General features: G+C 32.9%; 1 protein-coding gene across 1 annotated transcript; it reads left to right on the forward strand.

Annotated features, from left to right (window-relative positions):
* Positions 1-279: 279 nt before the first annotated feature.
* Positions 280-16,890, forward strand: LOC129217662 (uncharacterized). The gene is made up of 4 exons (XM_054851990.1): positions 280-435; positions 8,850-8,887; positions 10,923-11,162; positions 16,577-16,890. Exons 1-4 carry the CDS (start codon positions 432-434, stop codon positions 16,667-16,669), a joined length of 375 nt encoding a protein of 124 aa, XP_054707965.1. The 5' UTR covers positions 280-431; the 3' UTR covers positions 16,670-16,890.
* The last annotated feature ends 244 nt before the right edge of the window (positions 16,891-17,134 follow it).

The raw sequence follows: 17,134 nt of genomic DNA on the forward strand, positions 1-17,134 counted from the left end.
ATGGAAGTCAGTCAACCCCTAGGAGGGGCGATGGGCTCAAAAAGGTTGTGAACCACTGCACTGGACTAATAGTTTTCCTCGCGCACTTCGGTGTGCCCGCTTTCGCGTCTTGCCAAAAAGAGCGCTACCTTTACCTGCAGCCCTCCTACTCGTAACCTGTGGTTCTGAAAAATAAAATAAACATTAAAAAAAAAGAACTTAGTCGGCTCTTCGCCGATGCACTTGGTTGGAAAAGGCAAAAAACCGGTTCACCTGGCCATGGGAAGAACACGTCATTCTAACAAACGTGATTCCATTCTTCAGTTTCGTGTTGGGTGTTGGTGAAAGGATTTCAAACTCGCTATAGTTTGAGGAATGCAGTGAAAAATTGAATTTCAAATTTATCGTCGGAATTTTCAGAGAAAATCGGAGATTTTACAAAACGAGTGATCATGGGTAAGTAAAATTAATTTATCACTTTTTTGAGAATGAAAGAAATAGGTCTCAAATTTGTCGAGTTGATTGTTTATCCGCCATATTGTAGTCATCGTATTCTGCAAGGGGCTTTGAACTTCCGACTGTTTTTTATTTTTCCGATTTCGGGTAAAAATTGGTGATAATTTTGTTAGCAATTGGCAGTTTTGTTACAAATAAGACGTAAAATTTTGTGTAATTTCTTGTTTCTAATTATGAAGATAAGATTAATACGCGTTTATCTCTATTCATAATCGACACAATTATCACAATTTTGTTCGAACAATTAATAGAGCAAAGTCATCATGGCTGGAACTGATCTGAAAAATACCTTCAAACTCTTAAAATTTGCTCAAAGGGAGGGAAGGTCGGGGAAGTGGATGAAAAACAGTTGTAGCAGGGGCAGGGATGCAGCCCAGAATCCTCGGTTTCAACACAGGCTGCCAATCCTAATATGGTAATAAGGTTGTTTAAATGCAAGCGCGGACCCCCCCCCCCCCCCCCCCCCAATTAAATTCTGGCTGTGCTAGTGGTTGCCACTGAGTTCAATTCATCAGTCACTTATAGTACATTCTGAAATAATTATAAAATAAAATTCTAAATTAGTTTGGTAACTTCATAGAAAATGTGAACACGAAATAAATTGCTGCATACTAGGGATGTAACGAGGGGGAGGGTTTAGCAATTTGAATTCGAATTTCGTTAATTCCATTAAAAAGAAAAAAGAGGAAGAAGCCAAATTAAGTGTCTTGCCTCTGCGAAGTTACGACACGTAACTATCAGAAAAAGCAGGCAAGACAGGAAACAGCAAAAATCGACTAAGTATCTCCACTAAATTTCATCTGGAAGCAGGTTTCACTTTGGGTTAAGCCATTGCTAGTATTGTAATATGTAGATTCAGTTAAGGTAAAAATGTAGTTTTTAGAATTTTTCTGTATCTCAGAAGTTTTGTGTTGAAAACATCTTTTAGCTCAGTAATTTCCTTTAGGTATTTGTTAATATTTATTTATTTATTTATTTATTTATTTTTTGATTGTTTTGAGTTTTCATCTGAGAATGTACATAAATATTAGTTTATTCTAGGAATGCTTGCTTGTCAACTGTAGTCTTAAAAGGCTTACTAGAAACAAAGAATTGTCTTTAATTTATTGTCACTTTTTGTACAGTCCAACTAGAGGAGATTCTAATTTATTTTCTTTTAATTAGACTAGGGGATTCTCAGTGTCACTAGTATTCATAAGGCTGATTTTTGGAGTATGTATGGGGCAGTTTATTACTGGTTACTAATTATGAACCTAAAACAGGGGTGGTAAAAAATGACTTAAGCAGACAAAACTTGAACATTTCACTTCTTAGATATCAATATTTGCAACTTATTTTAGTTGGAGAAAACACTTTGAATGAGGAACAAAAAAAAAAAAAAAAAAAAAGCAATATTTAGATACACTTTTTATTTTATAGAACTTTTTTGGACAGTCTTGTTTTGTTTTAAACTTGTAAAAATCCCCACAAGCGAATTCGGTATTGATTTTACAAGTCATGCAAATAAAATTTAAGTAAAAAATTTCAAAATTTGGTCTCCGAAGGTAGTCGTTTTTTTTTTCGGAAAAAACATCACTGTTGTTCAGAAGTCTTAATTCTTACAATACTAAGAAAAATTAATAAAATATTCCAGAATAAAATTCTTTTGAAATATCATTTAATTATGCGTGTCTCTCATAATAATATCTCTGTGATAGAACAATTAATATTTTTTTCTTAGTTTTTCACCTCTACCCATTTTATATCACTGTGGAATAAAATATGAGAGGTGATAAAAGTTCAGAATATTTACGAGAGGAGGGGCTGAAACATAATATTTTTATATTATGTTGTTTGGGTGCATGGGCGGCAAGGTTGATAAAAATCCCGTTTTTTTTTTTTTTTTTTTTTTTTTTTTTTTTTTTTTTTTTTTTAACCAGGTTTTTTGGTTTAAACCGGGTTTATTTGGTTTAAACACTATTTGTATAAAGAACGATTTTATTTTGGGAAAGGTCATGAGTATTTAATGAATTAATTGTAAATAAATGTTTAGTATTTACATTTGTACCTGATTACTTGATGATTAATTAAATAACTAAAAGTTTGATCTTGTAATTTCATTTCATCCATATGAGGCAGTGAGAAGCAAAGGGATGAAAGTGGACATTTTCAAGTTTTGAGTAAAACGCGTTTAAACACAACATCCTAGGTAGGCTTTCATTGACTTTTTTTTCTCAATCATGCTGTATAGCAGCACCTACCAGGGCTACTAGTACCATCTCTTGCCTCAAGACAGAGGAGGGGTCCACCTACCATTTGTACTGGTTATCTCCAAATTTTTAATTTTGCCACTTACATCCCTTTGCTTCTCACTGCCTCATATGTAGAGCTTTCTATACTGGAAATAGGAAAATATTGTTTGAAAATCTTTAACTACTATAAAGTACTATAAATTTAATAAATAGACCTTAGCACAAATGTATAATCACAGAAATAATTTACTGTGAGAGTTAAGACATAATTATAAATAACCAAGAATAAAATTTTGTAAATAAATTTCTTTATAATTATACTAGTGGCACCCGCACGGCTTCGCCCGTAATAGAAAAAGTAAAGGTCTTTTGGTTCGCTTGTATATTTACAAATAATGTATGGTGAATTTTCTCGCCAATTGGCTTGTACCGACGTTACAGTTCCACGTTATGATAATTTCGTATCTCGCCAATTGGCTTGTGCCCATGTTACGGTTCCACGTTATGATAATTTCGTAATTTATGATAGTTTTTTTCTTAAAATTGGAATAAAAAAAGAACCACATCGAATTTTCGAAAAATCGCTTCGAGGTGCACACCCCCATGCTACATACTAACTTTGTGCCAAATTTCACGAAAATCGGCCGAACGGTTTAGGCGCTATGCGCGTCACAGACATCCAAACATCCTACAGACATCCAGACATCCTCCGGACAGAGAGACTTCCTGCTTTATTATTAGTAATAAAGATATAGCTTTTTAGGATAAGTATATAAATAAAAGTGAAATTAAAATCAAGTGTTCTAAGCTTAGAAAGTATTTTACAGTATATCTACAAATAAATCAGAAGTATGACGTACATTGCACAATTTTTAAAATTAAAAGACCAACAGATAGTTTAAAGACGTAAAAATAGTTACAGATCATGTAAAAATTTACGTAATGTATCATTGAGAATACCTATACAAGTAAGGCAAATATACTATGAAAATCATTATGTTTTTCATTGTAGACGTTATTTCTCTTGCTTTAGTGCGTTTAGGAATAAAATTTCTTTTTCAGAAAATCAATTTAATCAAAACCCTCAAATAAAAAGACAAGTTCTGGAGTTTTTGTTTCTAATCCTAAATGTATTCCTTATTTTTTACAATACAAATCCAAATAACGAAACTATTCTTTTCACATTTCAATAATAAAGGCATTGTACTATTAAAAATTTATGTTTATTTATTCTTCTACAATTCATACATCACTCTTTTATTATACGGGGATTAAAAAAGTTCTTTGTAAGGTGAAAAATTGACATTGAATTTTGTTATAAGAGCACTGAGTAATACAGATATTTTCTGTTTTAAAAATTTTATAAATTTTTTTTCTTGCTTTGACTTTATCGTCTATCGTGGATGCCAAAAATTCTGATGTTATTTTCTTGTCATTTAAATATTCTACAGAGTTCAGATTTTTTTTACACTACAGATTGCTTAAAAACGATATACGATAACGATAATTTTAATTACTTAACATTTATAGCAAAGAATAAAATGATATTTATCGCTATAAATTTTCATTAATTAAGCAAATTAGGTGGTAAAATGAAGATTTGGCTGAAATATGCTTTTTGGGCTATTTTGAAGTGTAAAAGAGAAATGAAAGAAAAATAAATGAATAAATAAAGAAAACAAACTACTTAAATTTTTTCTTTCTGATTTTAGAAAAATATAGTTGGTCTGCCTTATATTTATGTACTATCTGTACCTTATATTTATGTACCTGAGAAATATCGTGAAGGGTTAAGGGCCCTGCTGATTTTTAAAATTATATTAATAAGGGCAGTGCAGGGGGCCCAAAATTTATCGATCCGGACCTGCTCAGAATGCAAATAGCGGATGGGCCAATCGTATCACGTTGCGCAAAGGAATTTCTTTTGATAGCTCAGTAAAGGATAGTCCATTTTATAATTTTTTTTATATTTTTCATGTGGACAGTTTGATTGATATTTCACATTTAATTCTCTGACCACTTGCAGTCCACTCAAGACCTTGCTCTTTTGTGTTTATGTTCTGAACAAAATGCCATGATAAAAAAAAGTGATTTTTTACTGGAGAAGTTTTTAACTACAGTAAACATTCTTTAAACCGGACCCCTTAAACCGGATTTCGCTTAATCCGGACAACCATTTAGAAGTATAAGTAAAAGGTGAGTGCGAGTGCGAGCAGTAACGTACTTTTTTTAGGCCTTATTTTGTAGTTTGTAATTTTCTCTTATGTATTTTTTTACATTTCATTCTCTTGAATTCAAAATAGTACAATTTTTACTGTGTCATGCGGTAATTTATTTATTTCTTTGGCTCAATTTGTAGGTTATTTTGTTCGATCCATACTTTAATTAATTCGGACGACCCTGGACCCCCTGTAGTCCGGATTAATGAGGTTCTATTGTATTTATTTTCCGTAATTTTTTTCGATCTAAATTATCTGGAGTTTTTTTCAAAAACTTTCAGTAGTGAAGTAATTATGTGAATTATGTGATAATTTTTAAAGTAATTTAGTAATTAAAATTCAAGATTTTTTTAAACTTCTGGTTACAAATGCAACATTATAATAACAAGTTCATTAACGTGGTTTATTTAATTGAATTTAAAAACATGGAGTTTGATGTAACGACACTTTTGGGAAGAACTTTTTTTTGGGAGTGTAAACTAAGAGTAAGTTATTTACTCAAATAAAAATAGCTGAATGTTAGAACCGAGTAGAAATTTAAATAAGGAATGCATATCACATGAAAAATTATTAAGCAATAGCTTTCAAGAATAAAATATATCTAATAAAAATACTTTACAATGTTGTTATATTATGAAATTATAAATGTATCTTGCCATCCCCATAAACATTTAACTTTCTAATAATAATAATAAACCCGAAAAAAAGAAACGTAACTTAAACGGTACAATATAAAAAGAGATATTTTTGCAAATAATAACAAGCATAAACGCATTTTAAAACTGACACCTCTATTTTAAATATTTTTCTCTTCGCATATACAAGTAGATACATAAACAAAAAAAAAAAAAAATACCGTACAAAGTTCACTGGCTTGCTACTTCTAATCGAAATTTCTGAGTTCAAATTCCGCTGCAAACAATAACCTATTCTAGAGGTGCGACATCGATGGCAAAGCATCGATGTTTCAAAATATCGATGTTAGAAATTAGAACATCGATGGTATTGATACATCGACTAAAAAACATCGATGTTTCCAAACATCGATTTTTTAAAACATCGATCTTTTTATCAATGTATAACATACATTTTTGAATATACTACACTAATTTAAGCAATACAAAAGATTACGTCCCCGACGAATATATTGAAAATACTGATACTCAAATCATGAATATAATTTAATAACAATAATTTCGCAACATGTTGGTATTATAGTAGGACAAAAATTGATGATAAGACAAGCACCGATCAATACAAAGTAGTTATTGTAATAAGGAAATATTTTCAAACTGAATGAAAATAAAAGTAAATTTATATCAAAAAAGAAAATTAGAAAAAAATGTATCATAGCACTTACCGTCAGTTAAACGATGAGAAAAAGTTGTGCTAATTGTATTAAAAATACAAAATTGTTGTTGTTGTTTTTAATCTCCCTTTGGTCTGACGGAGTCGGACCAAATCGATGAAGCCGTTGACCCTTATGAAATCTGACACTAGCAGTGGACTGTCGAATATGTCGTTCCAGTCCAATCCCAGGCAGCTCTAGATATGCTGTGGTGATGCCTGGTCTTGTTGGCATTTAGGGCAGATGGGGAACCTTTTGGCGCTTCCAGAGAAAGTGAGACTTTTCAGATGTCCACTGGCGAGGCGAGACAGAAGGGTGTTAGACTGCCTGTCACAGGGAAGGGCAAGAGATTGTCCTGGCCTTTTGCCTCTGTTCCAATTGTGAGATGGAGGTATTAACCATTTTTCTTTATTATTGGCTTTTTGCTTGGAGAACAGTTCTAGATAGGTGAGCTCCGAGGTGAAAGGTGTTGGATGGGCAAGACTCTCTTTAAAATACAAAATTAATTCTAACAATTATTATTAAGAGCAAGAAATATGTGTTGTACAGTTCATTAATAATTAAACATAAATTGTAAGTAATAGAAGAACAACTTGTTGGGGGAGATCGATAAGTAACCACGAATATTGGTGTTGACAGTTTGGAGAAGAAGAAATTTGTTTGCTTTGTTCCCCAGAAGAGCATTTCTCTTTTCGCAGGCTATCCCACCAGTCAGGGAAAAATCTCTTTCCATTGGAACATAACTTGCCATCACTTTCAAATACTTTAAAGCAACTTTTACCAGCTCTGAATTTTTAAAGTTATAATTTTCACTGTAGTAACGTATACGATTTTCCAATAGTTTAATAACTGGAGCCTTGAAATAGACTGCAAGTTCCGGCACCAAACTATCAGTGTCAGGCTCTTCCAAGAGCTTTGACCTCTTCCTCACTCTCTAGTTAATCTTCTACTATCTTGTAGTGATCATTCCAAAAGTCATCCTCTACACAGAAAAATTGATCTTATAAAATGAGCGCATTTTTTTTTTTTTTTTTTTTGGCAACTCCATAAGTAAACTTAACTACCTAGCGAGAAAATTGGAGCAAATGTTATGATAATTTTTGATTAAAATGCAAAAACATCAACATCGAAAAAACATCGAAACCAAAACATCGATGGTCCAAAAACATCGAAAGTAAAACATCGATGGTCCAAAAACATCGACATCGATGTCGCATCCCTAATTTATTCTCAATGTTTCTTTCTTGTTGAGAAAAACTTTCAAATGGTTTGACCTTTCACCATGAAACTATTTCAGCATTTTCCAAATGGTATTTTATCATCAAATCGGTGAAATCTATCACCAGTATGATGGTTGCAGCTAATATTTTGCTAGAGTAAACCAATATTTTAGTGACTCTTTATTTTTAACAGAGTAATTATGCTTATTTTGGCCAAGCTACGATAAAAGTTTTGAAATGTCCTCTCCGCAACGAAAAATTGCACCGTGGTTTGGTCCATATATTATCTGTTTTTTGGTCCATATGCATTAAATATTGACCAAAAAATATGTATGTTAAAATGGACTAAACGACAAAATATTTCGTTGCAGAAGAAGCATTTCAAAAATTTTATCGTCGTTTGCGCCATTATGAAAATATATTGAAAAAAGTAATTTATCTAGACTTTGAAGTAGGTTATTCTGAAAAAAATTATTTAGTTTGAGAGAGAAATCATATCTCTATCATTCATTTGAATTTTGGCATTTATTTTAGTTAAGAAGAAAAATCATTTTTTTTTTCGGTTGAGTTAAAATTTCTGTGAAACTTTATAGTTCAATAATGAAATGAGTTTTTCGAACATACATAATGAATCCATGTGTATGTCCTTTATAAAAAGTGGCTACCAAAGACAACTTTTTTAACCTGAAGTTTAAAATAAATTAGCAAATATATGAATAATTAAAAAAAATCATAGTAAGCAGCTGTATTTCTTTTAAAGTTAAAACCACATTTTTAAAGAGCAAAACAATTTTGTGCTTAGACTTAGTTGTGCAGTTCTTATTCTAATGATTTTGTCTATGTTTTTTTTTAAATTTAAAAAAAAAAAAGAAAAAAAAAGAGGAGTATTAAAAGTCTTATTACACGAAATCGTTACTTGCTTCTTGAGTCAAATATAGATAATATTCTCTAAGAAAAATAATAATAATTTTTACTGAACAATTTTTACACAATAAATAACAATAAATAATAAATTACAATTTTTACTCAATACAAGAAATTATTTTAAAGGGCAGTTTTGACTTCTTTGAAATATTAATTAGGTTGCTTACGTTTAAACAACTACGTCATGTATTATTACACTGATTAGGAGTTATTGCTGAAGCCCAACTTTGACGTGTACAATTTTGAGGATTAATGTTTAGTTCAGGAAGCTAGACTATGCTGGTGTAATTTGATTAACGAAGATCGGGTAGGGAGTATTAAAAGGGTTGACTTAAATACCAACATCACACAATTCTATTTGCTATTTGCATTTAATTATATTTATGTGCTATTTGGTTTTTTGTTCCTTTAGGTCAAATGACGTTATTGTTTGTTGTAGTTCTAGCTGTGGTAAGTCTTTTTTTAAAACTAAAATACTGTTCCTTGCTTATTACATTCTATTTTTAATCATTTATCTTTAAAATATTTTTTTGCGAGAGTGGGTTTTAAGTTATCTGAATTCTGTGATGTGAATTGAGAGCAATGGTCGAAATTATTGATAACCCATTAGTCGAAGAAAAATAATCATTTTTTTTTTTTTTTTTTTGAATTTTCCACAAGCAATCTCAAAAAATTCATTTTTCCTGGTTGCATTTCAGGCGATAGACGTCTGCTAATTGCGATTGGTTGAGGTCTGCCATACTTGGTTAAGGACTGTTCTTAAAACAAAGAAAGAAGTTGGTATTCGTGTAGAGCAAGCAATTCGCTTAAGTTACATAGTTTCTCAATAGGTGGCGCAAAATAAGCCATCTACAGTCAACTCCCTTACATCTGCCATTATAAAATCCGCACAAGATTTGAGACACAAACAATGAAACTTTCAGTTAAATGTTGAGTAAAAATTTGAGTATTTCCAGGTTTAATTTGCATACAAATAATTTGAATCAAAAGCCTATCACATTTTTTTTTTTTTTTTACGCTAGTATTTGCAGTTGTACCTGACAGGTTTCACTATTTGCATTTAGAGTTAAAGGCTTAAGGTTTGGAATACCTTTTATTCATCTATTATTTCAGAGATATTTCGCTAGGCACATTTCATTCGGGCATATGTGCAAAGGTTAGAGGTTCGAGACTTTATAGTTATGTAGTGGTGGTAAAGAATAAAATGATGAATCATAAACCCCTAACTGTCTGCTGGATTTCCATGCCACCAAGAGTCACGGCCTCCTGATTGCGGAGTCTGCGGGTACGTAGATCCTGACCTGGCTTTACTTAGAACCCCTTGAAAAGGACAGGCCGACGTCCGACATTTTGGTTTCAAGACAGCTTCGGATCCAACCTTGTTTCTAGTATTTATAAATACGTTATAATATTCACTTGTTACTATGTCGTAAAATAATTGATGATAAATTCAGTAAAATGTCTTTCAAGGTGAATCTAGAAAGATACCTTAGTTCAAAAATTCAACAAAAATGTATCGGGAAATGTTTACTGTGATGAACCTCATTTTCACACTTTATTTTTTTTAACTTATAATTAATTAATCAATCAGGCAACACATATAAAACTTGGGCATCAGTTTTCTGCAACGAGGCTTTTGTACAAACACTAATTTTCCGCCCGGACACTATCGAAACCAAAATGTCGGATGAATTAGCTCCCCTAATATTGTGCCCTTAGTTCTACTGTCGCACAGTGGTGACTTCCAACATTAGTGAAAATTGTTTGTGTTTTTTACCTGATACGCCATAACTTTACGAACCTTTAACGCCATAATCTTTTAGAACTTGGAATAGAGACGTTATTGCTGGTTCAAAACTTTTTCCTGTTGATAATTGACTTCCTTGTAACCCTGAAACAGGTGTAAGAAATATTTTTGGTTTGTGTTTTCATGGCATTTAATTTTCTCATTTATTTATTAGTTTTTGTTCAAAGATAAACTTTTTACGCTTTACTTCTAAAACGCTGTGTAAGAATACTCGCTAAAAATGCCGATTTTTTTATGAACGCTGCTGCGTATTGAAGAAGTAAAAGACTAAAAACAACAGATTTTGGAAAAAAAAGTCATAAAAGTACTCTGTCCAATTATTTAAAGAGCATTTCAAACCTTACGTTATAAGTTGTTAAAGATCTTGTTTTTGTGTAAAGAGGAAAGAGCCATCATTTATCTTCTGAGACAAACATTATTAACTGTTCAAATATGTTACATAATAAGTTTTTAACATTTCCTTACAAACATACTGTTTGAGAACTTAAATTTATTATGAAACAAACAGATAATTCTTTAACGTCAATCAAATCTTTTCGAAAACAAATCATTTGCTTCAGAACTGAAGGTCAAAGAATTGTTTAACAATTTTCGTATTTTGTGGGGCTCAATAAAAGGATTGCATTGAACCAACTGTCTATTTCGTCACTTGACATGACCTTCTCCTTTTGTTTTCAGGGGCTGACCAGCATTTGCGCAGACATGATGCGCAAGAGCATTGTATTCGACGAGAAGAACCCCAAGTACTTTTATTGTCCCCAAGAGAAGCCTAAAGGAATGAACAAGATGCTGGTCAAGGCTAGACCACTGGACAAACTCTGTGAATTTGAAGGAAATCCGCCGAAGGAATTCAAATCCGATTGTTACAACGACATCGACGAATCGGATTACGCATGCGCAGAGAAGGAGAGAATAATGGTGAGCTTTATTGCGTGTGCCAAATTGCAATAAAATTTCGATTATCCGAAGTAATTACGACGGGTTATCAAAAAATCAAGATTTTGGCGTATCGTGAATGCTTAATTTTCAGATTTCGCAATCTAGCACTACTGCATAGCTATTTCTCATTACAAATGCGCTTTGTAAAAGGCACAGTGAAATTGAAATAAGAATAAATTAACACACTATAGTTGAGACGAATCAAACCTGGCAGCATCGTAATAGAATGATTAGGATTCGTGTAGCCGTCACAAGTTGCCAGGTGTCATTTTTCCGATCTATAGTGACATTCATAATGACCTGAATTCAAATTTTGGAATAACTTTTTCATATAAGTAGTGATTTCAAAAAGGAAATAATGACTTTCAGTTGACAGGAAGTTTTGGATGGTTGAGGTTTCACTGCCTATTTTTGAATTGACATCCTCACTCTGGTTATAGTCCAAGACCTGGGCTGCACAAAATTGTTGATAAAATGGTGAGAAGAGAGTATCAATAAAACCGATCGGTTTGCCAGAGCACGTAGATACATAAAGAATCCCATTTGAAGAGGACAATTAAAGATGGCAAGTTTTGCCTGATGTAATATCTTCATATTAGTGAAGTAAACTTTGCACAAATTCTTCTATTTCTGCCGGTTTCTTCAAATAAAAAATCTGAATGTTAATAATTCAAAGATATGGTGTCGTTACCTTTCTTGCATTGATTCGCAACAAATCTTAGACTTAGGGGGCTTAATGTTAAAAATGTCTGCTCGTAAGTCATGTTTATATTGTATTTGGGTTTCTTTTACACAGTTTGTGCGTGTGTGTTTAGTTTTTGATTTTGAAATTTTCTATTGCGGACGCCAACAAAAATATCCAATTTCTTTGAACTTAAACGAATTTTTTTTTTCTATATTAACCATACTTTAGAGGCGTAGAAAAGGTCTAAAACTTCAAAAAAAAAAAAAGCTCATAAAAATTTTGCATTTAAGGAGTATTACTTCTAACATAAGTACATGAGTAGACACCCCTGTTGTTGTAGCTTTGCATATTCTGTGTGTGTTGAATCTAAATTAGACCGAAGGAGGTCCAGACAGCCTCTGTGATCTCAAGTTATCCTCATAGAGGTCAGTATGGGGGTGCTCAGGGATCTGTTATAGATTCCTCTGGATGTCAGAGCAGGAAAAGAAATCTCCTGGATCCAGATCGTGCTCAGGACAGTTCCTGCAGTTCTGACAGATTCTGGTGCCATCCTTCTGAACTTTCATCTCCCGGTAGTGTTTAGTTGAACTATGTCGAGGTCTTTGCAATCATTCAATTGGCATTGAATTTGCTGTTTGGTCTTGATTGTTTCGTCCCTGAAATACACCCATTTCTTTTCAGCTATTAAATACATAAATTATTTAATATAGGCGTACGAAGAAATCACGTGGTACTTACATAATATTTTTTAAATCCCCAATAAATTGAGGTTTGAAAAATTTTGCCAAAGGACCTACGAAAGCTCAACCAAAATTTCATTTATAACACATCAAAGAACAATTGATTACGAATGAAATTTATTCAATAATATCTATAGTTCGAACGGAAAGTTAAGAAACTTATTTCATCAATGGAGGATTAAGATTAGGTGGTCCATTTACGGAAGGTTTCTCTGTTGCGTTGAAGAGCATAATTTTTCACGCTCGACTACACAGCTCCTTATGTATTCTCGAAAGGAAGTTTTGGGGTTTAGTTGTCACGTTCCTTGCTATAATCTGCCGTATAATGACTTTCGATTTAAGCTACTAAACGAAATTCGAATTGCAGCGCCATGAAATGCACGCCAGTTAGTTTGTATTCTAGAAGTCTGCTCAAGTTGTTTACCGATGGAATTTTCGCTTTTGAAAATTCGAAGGGTGAGATATTTAAATTTGTTTCATAAATATACATTTCATTACTAGCATTTAATTCGGTTTAGAATTTTATTGTTGTGCTTTTCTTTTGCATAATTTCTCCGTTTATGGAAATACATTGATTTTTTTTTGTAGAAATCGTTTTTTATAATCGTTTTGTATAATCGTTTACTGTTCGATTAAGGAGTCAAATTAGTTAGACTCATTCTAAGTAATTTTAAATACGTAGAAAATAGATATTGTATAAGGCAATTTATCTCATTCTCTCCTATAATTATGATCCTTAAATTATGATCCAATATTTAATGGATCATAATTACTTTTAAATGGATCATAATTATCATTTTTAAATGGATCATAATTATCAATTTGAAATGGATCATAATCATCCTTATGATCCATTTAAAGATTTTGGTCATGTTTTCTTTTTTTTTGGAGAGGAGGGAGTGGGGTGACCTAATTTTGACAGCAAGAAATTAAATAATTTTATGAACAACATGATTAGTTTTCCACTCCTCTTCCAAAAACGTGGCTGTAGCAAACGATATGTCACTTAATATGTTTACGAGATTTTTTTAATTTCACGACATACATTTCGCGTTGAGAATATATTTCTAACTTATACATTTCTCTTTTAACGAGATAATCTTGCATTGTTTATCTTTAGGAATAATAATGATTTTTCAACCAAAAATTAAAAGAAATATAATCTGGTTGTGCTATTGCTCGTGAGTGAGTCTGAGGTATACTTTGCAAACTTTTCCGTCCTTGTACGAAATAAAGAAAGTAACGAAAAATTTCTTATTGAAATTCCAGATTAAAAATCCATTTTAATAACCCAATCAATTTTGTGTAGTTTTTTTCACATTGTCTGTATAAATTATTTATGGATGAATGATTTGTGGGCAACCAAAGAATCCATTTTGGCATACCAAAGTTCATTTTGCCCAGATTTGTCATGGCGTCTGTATGTATGAGCGTACGTATCTCGCCCATTTTCGTACGTAGGAGGTTGAAATTTCGTTTGCAGGACCAGTACGACATCGTTCATTTTTTTATAGTTGCAATCGGACACTCCTAAAGGGCTATTCACTTGTTTTTTGTGGAAAATTAGTGTTAACTTCGATTCGTTTTTTGTATCAAGATAAATGTTTCCCCCCCCCCCTACACCTTGCTCTGCCTATCTCCGTAGTTTTGCGCCATTTGGCGATCATTGGTGACACATACTTTTCTTTACCTTTTTATTACTTTTCTGTTGCAGTTAAAAACTTTTATATGTTTTGACGGACGTGCAAAGAAGTAATGTGGGGTCCACACCGACATTTTAGTTTAATCGCTGTCATTTAAAGCTAAAGTCTTCACAACTTTTCCCTTACAATGTTTGTCGATCTACGAACTTAACATTATTCTTTTGAATGTCAACTTTTGGTTGTTAAAATAGTAAAACAAATAAAGCGCAAGCTATTTTGACCGATTGCACTTGTACTCTACTTTTGCTTCTTATGGTGATCCAACTGTTTGAAAGCAAATGACTGATAGTCTTTTATATTTCTTAATGCCCGAAAAGAATCCTATGGCCCTTTCCAATATCCACGCGGTTCACAAGAGGGCACTCCGGTCGTTTCTTCCGAGGCATGACTCGAATACCTAACAGAACCTTAACGAGATTTTAAAGCAGCATGGAGGAATCGAATGAAGCCGAACTTTAATCGAGTGAAAAAAAATGACAAAAAGAATTGGGTTCGTTCTAAAAAGCACAAATGGAAGGGGCGTTGAACAATTTTTACTCTCTAAAGATTTATAAAGTTTATTCTGAAGCCTTGTAAAAGTGTACGTGATCATGTTCTGTAACTAGTTTGTGTCAGCTAATATTCCAGAAAGCTTCCTTTAAAAAGAATGTAGTTGTTCCACACGTATAAGCAGATCTCTAAATGCACATTTATGATCTTAGTTAAATCATATGTTTTATTGAACAATATTTTAGCACTTCTGAAGGAGAGTCGAAATTGATATTTGCGACGTAAAAGTGGCAGGTAAAGGAATTGCATAAAGAGGTAAAGGAATCAGTTTTAACTAACTAATATAAGCAAAATGAAGCCATTATCCTTTTCGGGACAAAGTTTAGAATCTCAAGTATAACCATTGATCTTTAAGATACAGATGGGGCGACTGAGCTTCCCTCTGCCTCTCAGTTTGTCAAGTGACCAAAAAAGTACGAATGACGTGACCAAGACCTTTCAGCTTCAACCAATCAGCTGTGGTAGAAAGAGCTACCAGGACACTTGCAAGTTACTACGGCAATTTTTAGACAGATATTAGGGTGACAGATCTTGTTCTCGTGACATTGTGTGCAATCGCCATCGAGTCCGCCAACTTGCGATGTTTTGTTCTGTAAGATCTTTTAAGTCTTACAGAAAAGGCAAGTTAAAGTAGTTTGAGTTCAGTGCTGGGCTGAAGTTTAAACTCAAATAATATTTTCATTCAAACTCAATGGTGATTTTGGGTTATGGTCATTACGGAAATTATTTGTTTTATAACATTACTTAATCTGTACACAACGTCTTAAAATTCCTAAAGTAAGTAGAAAATGTAACAAAGTATTAGAAAAAATCATTTTATCGTTCATATTGCAAGCTTTTGCTATGTAATCTGTAAATAGAAAGTTTTAAATATTTCTTACTATAGTAATGCATGTAAGATTGCTTTAGTATTAAACATGAAACATCAGTAAAGAAATTTGGAATTTACTGCTGAACACGTAGTTTCTTCTATTACTGTATTTTGGTTTAAACAAAAGACGATTGACCGCTCATTTCACTCCAGTTAATTATTATTGCTCAGTGTAGTGAAAAGGCAATGAATGTTGTGCATATTGGTCGTTCGTTGTGTTCGTTCCAATTAACCACTGGCAAAAAGTTAAAAGAAAAGAAACATCCAACTAGACGGGTCCCGGCTGAAAGGTCAGTTCCCTGATATGCCCTAGATGGTGGTGGTGCAGGGTGAGGTCCCTCGTTGAGTACCAGCACACTACATCTATAGCATTCAGCTCCTGACTTATTTGAATTTTGACTTCTTGAATTCAAATTATGTCTTCCGCATTCCCTCCCGAATAGCTACTCCTTGGATTTCTTGTTTCTTCAAATGACTCTTATCGCAAGCGAAAAACATAATTTGAATTGAAGACGTCAAAAGTCATATGAATGCCAAGAGCTGGATGCTAGATGTAATGTGCTGGATGCTGTTCTTGTGTAAAGAAGATGGAGTAAAGTCGTGAGGGTCGGGTATGCCACCACCCAGGAGGAGTACCAGCTTGCGGAGGCCTGTGAACCTTCCAAATTGACCCGGACACTAACTTCAGTCAGTGAGGTCAATAAGCAATTCGTGATTGTTCAAAAAAAAAAAAAAAGAGGGGAGGGGAGAATGAAAGTTAACTATTCACTTGAATAAATAATTTTTAATAAAAAATAACTGCATTAATTAGTGACGAACTTCACAACTTTTCTTTTTTCTTTCAGATGAGATTGAATCCTCCCAACGACACCGAAACCACAACAATGAGCACCACTACTACGAAGACGTATTTGAAATCTCGTCCCAAGAAGCAGTAAACAACGGTCGCAGTTAATCTACTTCTCCGGCAGCTATAAATTCTTGCATTCCATTTTGCGAGAGCCCTGTGATTGATCCGTCCAAGGAGTTATCGATAACGATCTGGGTTTCGGGTTTTAATGCTTAATTTTTATTTTATTTCTTGGGTGTTGTTATTTATTGTCTTCCAAGATGAATGACTAATTGTCAGTTAAGATTTAATTAAACTTTTTTTACTATATTGTTGCAATTTTCTTGTATTGTTATTTTTGTGGATGCATCGGGTATGGTTTGTGCTGATGATAGGAGTGTTAAAACGTTTTTGTTTTGGATTTTGTCTATCTTGACTTCTTTTGTTTTTGATACTTCAGCAAAATTTGATAGTTTTTTTCCTCTCTAAATGGTTGTTAAATGCTGTAAAATTCTTCCCACAAGTTTCTGTTTTAAATTAGAATCTTGCAAATAAATAAATAAATAAATAAAAT

The sequence above is a fragment of the Uloborus diversus genome, chromosome 2, assembly GCF_026930045.1.
Source record: "Uloborus diversus isolate 005 chromosome 2, Udiv.v.3.1, whole genome shotgun sequence".
Classification (NCBI taxonomy): domain Eukaryota; kingdom Metazoa; phylum Arthropoda; class Arachnida; order Araneae; family Uloboridae; genus Uloborus; species Uloborus diversus.